General features: G+C 44.1%; 1 protein-coding gene across 1 annotated transcript; it reads right to left on the bottom strand.

The window, feature by feature from the left end:
* Nucleotides 1-8,654: 8,654 nt before the first annotated feature.
* Nucleotides 8,655-9,593, bottom strand: LOC141258095 (olfactory receptor 5V1-like). The gene has a single exon (XM_073673135.1). It carries the CDS (start codon nt 9,591-9,593, stop codon nt 8,655-8,657), a length of 939 nt encoding a protein of 312 aa, XP_073529236.1.
* Nucleotides 9,594-10,141: the final 548 nt, after the last annotated feature.

The raw sequence follows: 10,141 nt of genomic DNA, 5'->3' as shown, positions 1-10,141 counted from the left end.
TGCTCTTGCTAACCGAATAGATCTGCATCATGCAGAACGCAAGTTAGAGCTGGAGGTTTCCAGACCTCGGTTTCCGTTGGCACCTTCATTCTCTAGACCTATCTCCAAACCCTCGGCTCCCGACCCAGAGTCTGAGGCTATGGATATATCCCGGACTAAGTCTAAGTCCCCTCGTTTCTGATCTGCACATCTATTGGAGTACCCCGTTAATAAGGATTCCAAGCGGTCGGGAAACGAAGGTGTCTAACCACCGTTGGAAGGGGTGTGTTAGATTCAAATAAACCCCGTAGTGTACCGGTTACAGTTACCACGACACATGAGGATTCACGACACTTTTCAAGTATCGCTCCTTAAGCCGGTTCACCTGACAAAATTCTCGGAACCCCAACCCGCTTCAGACTCCAGGGGTGATGATCTCGAGATACAGGCGATCGTGGCAAAAAATATTACCTAGTACACTGGAGGGGCCATGGATCTGATGATCGTTCCTGGGGACCACATTCATGCTCCCCTGCTCATTGAGGAATATGAGCGTCAAGTGGAGGGGGATGTTAGAAGGGGGGATAATGTTAGCTGTCAGGCATTTGCTGGATCTGAAATGGGTTCAGAATCATCAGTGGATTCTGTGGTCTCCTATTCCAGTCTAGCCAGTGTGGATGCTGCTCAGCATTGTCGTCAGTCCCAACGCCTAGCTGGTGCACGAGATGTACAGGTTGTCTCTTGGGTCTTTGTTCCTAGCAACATGAAGGATAGGTTGCGGGGGGGAAACAGGGCTGCTACAGCCTAAGTCTAGGATTCTCTGCACTGAGCATGCCCGTGACATGACAGATCGTGATTGGTGTTTTGGGAGTCAGCTGATCCGGTGACCTGGCACCGCCTGAATGGTCGTGGGTGACGTCACCAATAGTGCGACGGTGGGCAGGGCTTAATCTTTACAAAGGCCGCCCACAAACATGGCGGTGGCTCTGATCATTGAGCAGTGATGGTGTCGTGTGGACGCTTGGTCGTTTGGGCTCCACGTATGCTTTAGCTTGATTCAGGCAGGTTTAGCGGGGGATAGGCAGCCTTGCACTGCTGTTTTTGCCTGTGAGCGGCGCTATCACTGGCCACTCACAGGCATCACGTGACCCCCGGCTGCAGCCAGCTCTGACATCCGCTGATGTCACATCAGGTTCTGGATGCAGCCCGGGGTTACTCACTTCTGTGTTCCACGGTGGATTCTGGGCTGTGGGCGGGGTTACCCCGCGCATCATACCCAGCATCCACCGCGCACTTCCCCTCTCCTCTTTCATCGGGAAAGCATGCAGTGGATGCTGGGTGTGACGTATGGGGTAACCCCACCCACAACCCAGCAGCCACCACGGGGACTGCGTCACCAATGTCACACCTCACTTGATGTGACATCAGCGGGGGGTCATGTGATGCCTGTGAGCGGCCAAGGATAGCGCCGATAGCGATAACCCCTTTAAGTGAACCTTCCCAGTAACTGTGTTGGTCAGGGCATAGGTGATGTTATGTGACATGTGCTTGTGTAAGGCGTGGACGGCACAATGGGATAAATAGTGGTGTCAGGAGACCAAGTAACGAGGGACGACTACCGCCATGAGGTTGCGTAGTTGCGTAAAGTCTCAGTGTCCACAAGTATAAACGGCAACATTTCCACTGCAAACAGTATGGAAATGTGGTCATTTAGTGTGGGTGGCTGTATATTTCCGCTTGCATTCCAAGACTTGGGGTAGGGTCAGCTGAATGCTGCACTGTGAAAAGAAAGTGGATGATGATGGTGCTTGCGAATTTCCAACAACAGGTGCAGTGCAGGGCGCATCAGTGCCTGCATCCTGGACAGAGGGGATTGGTAAGCAAATAGCACAGTGAAAGAGGCAGTGGTGTCACCCACAGACACTGATTGTGGGCCTAGGCGTTCGGCCCACCTAGTCTTGTGCTTGTATGACATGTACCTGAGAATGCTGGTGATGGTCAGGCTGTAGTGGTCAGGCCCTTACTGATCTTGGTATGGCACAGATTGCAAATGACCATTTTCTTGCCTTCCCCACTCTCTATAATAAAGCGCCAGGCTGGGGAACACCTAATCCTTGGCCTTGGATCTTGCTGCGTGTGGTTGCTCTGGGGAAAAGTTGCCTGCCTTCTCACTTTGGGCACCGCACTGCCTCTGCCTGCCTGTTGTGATGCTGTGGATCCCTCCCCCTGTGCACTGCTGTGCTCGCTCTGCATGGCACCTTCCCAGGTTGGGTCAGTGACTTCATCATCCACGACCCTGTCTTCCACTTGTGTACTGTACTCTGGTTCTCCTCTTGACTTGTTAATTTAACAACATGAATTCTTGGTAACTGTGTCTCATCATCATCTACCTCTTGAGACACTAATTGCTGTTCTATACAGTCATCTTCTTCTGACTGTGGCTGCTCAAATATTTGGGCATCACTACATACCATCTCCTCATGACCCTCTTGAAATGTGCAGGGTGAGAGGCCAGAATCAATAAATGGAAATGTTAATAGCTCCCAGGAGTGTCCGAATGAGGGTTCACTTGTCTCCTGCGACTCCCCATGGTAGGAGGAAGAATGATCAAGGTGAGGATTATGTGGTCCAGACTCTTGGCTAGTGAGACTGGACAGTGTGGAAGACAGGATGGTGCTGGAAAACATACTGCTATCCAACTGACCACCTGATCACACTGTTCTGGCTTCAAGAGTAGTGATAAGTGAACCCAAACTTCAAGTTCGGGGTTCGTACCGCACTCCTAGCATCCAGACTTTTTCCAGGAAGTCTGTCGGGTTCCCCAGCCAGATAAAGCTTTTTGAAAGACTGTTGCACAGTCAATCAACAAGCTTTAAGGCTGAGGGCACTTCCAGAGCCATCACAGACATGCCAAGTACATGGCTGTGATTGGCCAGCGCACCATGTGACCCTGCCTGTATAAAGGCCGGATCAGGGGTTTCACTGCCATTTTGTCCCTAATGCACTGTCAGTGTGGTGCTCTGTGCCATATCAGCCTTATTTTCTGTGCAAAAAAAGCCTGTTCCTATGTGCCATAGCAACGTTCTGTAGACTGCCCTAAAAGCGTGTTCCTGTGTGCCATAGCATCCTTGTGTAGACTGCCCTAAAAGCCTGTTACTGTGTGTTATAGCAGCATTGTGTAGACTGCCCTAAAAGCCTCTTCCTGTGTGCCATACCAGCATTGTGTAAACTACCCTAACAGCCTGTTGCTCTGTGCCATAAAAGCCTCCTCAAGGTCTGTGCCATAAAAGCCTGTTGCTATGTGGCAAAAAATCCTAATGCTCTGTGCCATCTAAACTTTTTCCTCTGAGGCGAAAAATCCTATTGCTCCATACCATATAAACCTTGTACTCTGAGGCAAAATATCCTATTGCTCTGTGCTATATAAACCTTGTACTCTGAGGCAAAAAATCCTATTGCTCTGTTGCATAGAACGCTTTGGAAAAAAAAAATTGAACTCTGTGCATAAAGAGCAGTTGCTCTGTAGCATACTAGCCTTGAGTAGAGTGCCCGAATCCAGCCTTTTGCCTATGAGGTATTTTTTTAAGGGGGAAAACATGAGGAGAGCACCAAATTGGGGACATGAACGTGGTCGTGGTGCTGCTTGTGGTGATGGTGTAGCTGATGCAGGGAGAGGATGTGGTCATTCTGTGCCTTTTATGTGTCCAACTGCAACACTTTCCTCAGGTGCATGAAGGCGACAGGACGTGAGGCATTATTTAGTAGGCCCCAGTACCACAGAACGAATGGTGAGGCCAGAACATGTGGAGGCCATGTAAGATTGGATGGCTGAGAGTGCCTCCAGTTCCTTCACATTTTTTTACACCCAGTCCTCTGCAGAAAGCATTCAGTTGGCACCTGGGGATCTTAATTATCGTTCTTCTACCTCACTCCCTTCCAAAGCATCCAAGCAGTCTGAACCCCCCAAGTCATGCAGCAGTCTTTTCTGCTGTTTGATGAGTCCGAGGGCTGGGGTTCTGTGGCCCATCCACCTAGTTCTGTGCCAGAAATGGAAAAGACTGAGTTCACTGATGCCCAACCACTCAATTTGTCAAAGGATGAGTTCATAGGAGGCCAGTGCACACGGTTAGCGTACTACCGCACCACATCCCTGGGGATGAGGGAACACAGGTGCCAACTGCTGTGGCTTTCTCCAGTGTGCTGACCATCAAGGAGGGCAGGGGTCAGGACTGGGTAGAAGATGATGCGGGGTCCTCAACCCCACATGGATCGAAGGGCCTCATAGTGACATATGCAGTTTGGAGGAATAGGAAGTGGTCACGCTTACCGATCTGCACAGAAAAAGAGGGAGCCAGGTGGAAAAGCACAGCGGCTGACCATAGCTAGTATGTAAACTGATACTGTCCCCCGCCAAGGGAATAAGCCTTCAAAAGCCAGCTCAAAGGAGCTCCCTGGTGTGAGACTTCTTCACCCAATATAGTGAAGACAAGCAGCAGGTCGTTTGCAAGCTGCGCCATCAGAGCCTCAAGCGAGGTGTAAATATTATAAACCTGAGCACCACCTGCATGATCAGACATCTCAAATCCAAGCACGAGGTGCAGTGGAGTACACAACTTAAAAACGATAACAAATCTGAGCCTCCCCCTGCTACCTATTTTGCTGCGCTCTTGGCCTCCTCCTCTTGATTACATTGAACAGGGCCACCTGCCTCCCTGCAAAGAGAAGATGTGACAGAAACACCACTAGCAATGTCACTGACCATGTTTGCACGATCCCATGGAAGTTTTCAACTCTTCATCCCCCAAACCCTTGAGAGAAAGAGGAAATTCCACCCTATCCAATCACGAGCCATGTGCCTGAATGTCAGCATTTCTAAATTACTGTCGTTTGAAATTCTGCCATTCTGGCTGATGGAGACCGCCAGTTTCAAAAAACTAATATCAGTGGCTGTCCCACAGTACGTCGTTCCCAGATACTACTACTTTGAGCCATCCCTGCCCTGCACACACACACGTTTCTAACCAGGTAAGATGTGCACTGTGCAATGCCATCACTGGCAAGGTCCATGTTACAACAGATACGTGGACCAGTAAGCATGGGCAGGAACATTTCATCTCCCTAACTGTCCACTGGGTCAATGTAGTGGCAGCTGGGTCAGAGGCAGAAGGCATTTCGGCAAATATCCTACCACCGCCACCAAGCATTCTTGGATGTTTCTCGGTACATGTTGCCTCCATTTCCTAGTCTGCTCCCACTACCACCTCCTCATCCGGTCACAGTGAGCCCTGCACCACCAATTTCAGCACAGCCAGGGGGAAATGCCAACAGGCTGTTCTGAAACTTTGTTTCGGGGCCCTGTAGACGGGGATCAAACAGCAGACAGATGAGTGGTTGTTGTCCATCAACCTCAAGCCCGGCCTACTGGTTTGCGATAAAGGATGAAATCTGGTAGCAGCTCTTGGTCTAGCCAGTTTGACTCACATCCCTTGCCTGGCGCATATGCTGAACTTCATGGTGCAGACCTTCCTGAAGAACTACCCGAATATGTCTGATTTGCTGGTGAAAGTGCATGTAGGGTGTGCACACGACGTTCTCACCCTACTGCTGCTTGCCTGTCTGGGCTGCAGCATAACTTCTGCCTTCCAGCTCACTGCCTCCTATGTGACGTACCAAAAAGGTAGCACTCCACTTTGCATATGCTGGAGAGACTGTGGGAGCAGCAGCAGGCAATAGTGGACTTTCAACTGCAGCACGCACGAGTTGCTCGGTGGAATACTACTTGACCAAGAATGAGTGGGCCTCCATGCGGGACATGTGTGTCATGTTGCGCTGCTTTGAATATTCCACCAACATGGCCAGCACTGATGATGTCATCATCAGCGTTACTATCTCACTTTTAAGTCTGCTTTAAAAAACCCTTCAGGTGATGGATGGATGTGGTTGTGGCACAGGACGAAGATGAACAGGAGGTCCAGGCAACATTCACACCTTTATCAGGCTTGTCATCCACACATGGTTTGGAGGGTGGGTTCCTGTACCCACAGCAGCCTGCTACACAAGGATCTAGCCAAGCAACAGTTTTGGAGGATAAGGAGGAGGAGGAGGATGTAGAGAAACTGTGTTTCCAGTAGGGTGGTACTCCAAGCGCTCATGAGCAGCATGGCTGGGGGATACAAATGACCCAGAACATACACCTCCCACCGAGGACACCTTGTCATTTACTCTATCACACATGAGCCAATACATGCTGCTGTGCCTACGCAATGATTGCCGAGTTGCCCTTATTATTACCATTTCTGATTACTGGGTTGCCACCCTGCTGGATCCCCGCTACAAGGACAACGTAGCATCCTTACTTCCATCCTTGGACTAAGATCACTAAATTTTTAATGTATGTGTATTTTATCATGTATATATTATTTGTTTGCTTATGAAATCTTTGTTATTTGTATGTTATAACACAATCACTATTTGTTTGAGGACCTGCGTAATTTATGCATCATGTGATATTTTGTGATGAATTGATTGGATAGTTGATATATATATACTAGGTCCTGTGAATTGTGAGTTTAGCTGAGATAAAGACTGCAGTCAAAACGCGTAGCCTATTATCCTCTTCTCTGTGCGTTTTTTTGCATGGTTGTTACTGTACATGGTATTAGCCACTGCTGCCCTTGTATCCTGTCTGTTTTTTAAATAATTTTTCTCAAATAAAATTTTCTAAGAAATTTTTTAAAAATTAACTTTTTGGAGCTAGAACATTTATTTCTTTAATCCATTGCTTAACTGAGGATGAGGACTGAGTTCCGTGCACCACTCTGGAAAATTGGTGAGCCTTGGAGGTGCTGGCCTGTTAGATGGCTAACAGCGTGAAAGGCCCTCTCTTTAACTCCCTCTTTGAAGTTCTTAAAGATCTCATAAATGGTTGATTTAGGAGCAATCTTACAAGCAGCAGTATATTTACTGATAAGGGCTTATAAAGACCTCTTTATGAAGTAAATGTATGTGTTTCCTTGGAGGCAACGATGGTTAACAGAACAAGACAATGATTTCAAGCACCAGCCCCCATTTAAAGCAACCAGTATGCTCTTATAATTCAAGCACCATGACAGACTGATACCAGATGCCTTGTCCTGGATTACACTTTCTCCTGAGCTGACATAAAGATCACTAAAATGTTGTCAGCTAGTCTTTTTGTGGCAAACCAGAAATTCTATGAAAATGGGGATTTTGTGATGAAGTTAATTTTCATGGCAACGAATGACTTTGCAATTGATTGCATTTTTTTATCTGGTCATAATAATCTAGAGTTAATGCAAATTGCCAATATAAAAACCTCAAGAAGAAAAAAAAATAGGAGTATCAAAATTTGTGTTAGTTTCAAAAATTTTTTGTCCATGACTTATATAGTGGGAATTTGGTCATAGAAAATTGCAAAATTTATCCCCGCATGCATTTAATTTCAGATGGTGCATGCAATATTATCACGAAAAAAAACTGTTTCTTTTAAAATTATACTCACCTATAGATCTCAAATGTCACCCACTGTAAAAAAAAATGTCATCATTCTGTAAGAAAGCAACAGCTGTTACTTACATCAAACCTAGCTTTTTGTGGCTAAACTGTATCGTTAAAAAATGGTATATCTTGGTGATACATTTCAAAGGGATCAAAACTAGCAATCACTAAGTAGCAGGAATTTTATTTTAAAAATGTCATGAGGGTATCCGATTATCAATGGGTTTTATGAAGATGACACAAATGCAACAATGACAAATTAGTCCCATCTGGCTACTGTTCTGAGACAACATAAATGTTAATATTTACATTTTTATTACATTTTCTAACATCCTATTGCACTAGCATCACTACTTTGCTGCAGTCAATCACTACCTCATGTGCAGCATGTGACCACTGAAGCTAGTGATTGGCTGCAATGGTCAAGTGAATGATGGACGTAATGTCATGACAGCTCGACTGGTGAGGACCACCAGAACATTGTCTATACTTATTTGGGAAACTAACTTATAACGGAAGTTTGAAGAAAAAAGAAAAATTTTTACTAGAACAAAGTAAATATGCTATTTTCTTTCATTATTTCTGTTGCCACCAGAACATAGTCTCTGGACATAAGCTAAGGATTAAATATGTAAGTACTTGTTAATTATATTAAACAATTTTTAGCATTTATCTAGTATTTTTTAAAATTACAAATAATTCCTTCGAAAGCAGTGTATTCATGTAAGGGCTCAGAGTGGGTCCTTTTCTGGTGCTTACTGGGTCTGCAGTGATCTCAGCTTTTTGGTCTCATCCTCAACTGATATCTCAAGAATGGTACAAGGAAATTCAGACCAGCAGATACCAGGTAATCTTCAGAATGAGACCTGTATGTATCACTCGCATGAGTATTACTTCTTTAATTATTTTTAACCAATTTGTCGCTTTTCATGGACAAATGTAAGGATATGAAAATGCCTTTAAAATATAATGTTGCAATAAAACAGCTTGGTAAATTTCTTTTTCTAAGAATTCTAGCTGTGGTAAGAAGCGGAGATAATGCCACACATAAAGCTAATATTGTTTCTAGAGATGCATATTTGTGTAGCTAGATGATATTCCTTGTCTGAAAGACAAATTAAATTACCTAAGATAATATCTTATCCTTGTCAAGAATTTTAACCAGGACTATGTTTTCTAAGAATGACTTTTATTAGAGATCCATGAACTTCTTTATTTCTCAAGCTGTAAATTATTGGATTTAACATAGGAGTAATGATCCCATAAAGAATAGGAACAACACGATCCTGGTCAAGGGAATAAGTAGATGTAGGCCGAATATATGTAAACACAATTGTTCCATAGTACAGTATGACCACTACTAGATGAGAGACACAAGTCGAAAATGCTTTCTTTCTTCCTGTTGTTGTCCTGATTTTCAAAATTGAGTTAACAATAAAAATATATGATAAAATAGTTAACATGAAAGATCCTACAATCACGAACCCTCCAGCAGTATACACGACAACTTCATTAATAGTAGTATCAGCACAAGATAGGGCAAGAAGAGGTGGTATATCACAGAAAAAGTGGTTGAGAGACCTAGACCTGCAAAATGGTAATCGGAATGTAAAGACTGTATGAGCAAGAGAATTCAGTAGGCCAATAATCCAACATAGTGTAGCAAGTACCATGCACATTTTCCAACTCATGACTTCAGTGTAGTGTAGTGGCATGCAAATAGCCACATAACGATCACCGGCCATCGCAGCAAGCAGGACACATTCAATCCCACCAAAAGATATAAAGGAGTATAACTGAGCCACACAACCAAAGAAAGAGATGCTTTTCACATCAGACAAAAAATCTAAAAGAAGTTTAGGAACAGTGGAAGTTGTATAGCATACATCTACGATGGAGAGATTACGCAAGAAGAAGTACATTGGAGAGTGGAGAGTTGAAGACAGCGAGATAGTTATGACCATCAAAGAATTGCCTAGAACTGTGACTACATAAACCACTAAGAAGAACACAAATAGGATTAATTCATTTTTAGCATTGTCAGTCAATCCAAGCAAGGTAAAGTCCTTGAGCCATATGGTCTGGTTGTTTGCCATGCATTTGTCTGAGTATTTCTATAGGAAAAGATACAACACAGTGATACTGGTATTAAATATGCTTTTAAATTCAACCAATTAAGAGAGGAACATAAGATAGTCATATATCCATTTTTTGCTAGAAATAATAATAAATGTTTGTTTCTTGGGTCAGTGTAATACTGTGTATATGTATGGACTTGATAGCTTTGTTTTCTTACCTGACCAAAGAGTCCAGCAGCCTAGAATAACATATGTGTTGTGTTTTTCAGTTCTGCAGATCTGCTGTGTATCAGAGAAGCGTACAGTATTTATAGGCATCTGTGTTTCCCAGGAGGGATAAACTTTTAATATACCTTTGAGAATAAGCTTCACATTGAAGCAATCTTTTAACCATATTTGCTTTAAAATGATGTAACAATCATATGTTTGCAATTTCAATCAAAACTATTCAAACCCCATTGGAAATTAAGTAAATTAGCAAAATTTACAAAGTTTCTTCTGTTTTCAATAAAACAATCAAACTTTTATTAATTATTCTTAAAAATATAATTATCTAACCAATACTG

The sequence above is a fragment of the Phyllobates terribilis genome, unplaced genomic scaffold, assembly GCF_046119375.1.
Source record: "Phyllobates terribilis strain yellow unplaced genomic scaffold, ASM4611937v1 Scaffold_1__5_contigs__length_1240528914, whole genome shotgun sequence".
NCBI lineage: Eukaryota > Metazoa > Chordata > Amphibia > Anura > Dendrobatidae > Phyllobates > Phyllobates terribilis.
The sequence above is the reverse complement of the archived record's forward strand: the minus strand, read 5'-3'. Positions and strand labels throughout refer to the sequence as shown.

Excerpts from the sequence above, each read along its gene's own strand:
- LOC141258095 (XM_073673135.1), bottom strand. The coding sequence starts at position 9,593 with ATGGCAAACAACCAGACCATATGGCTCAAGGACTTTACCTTGCTTGGA.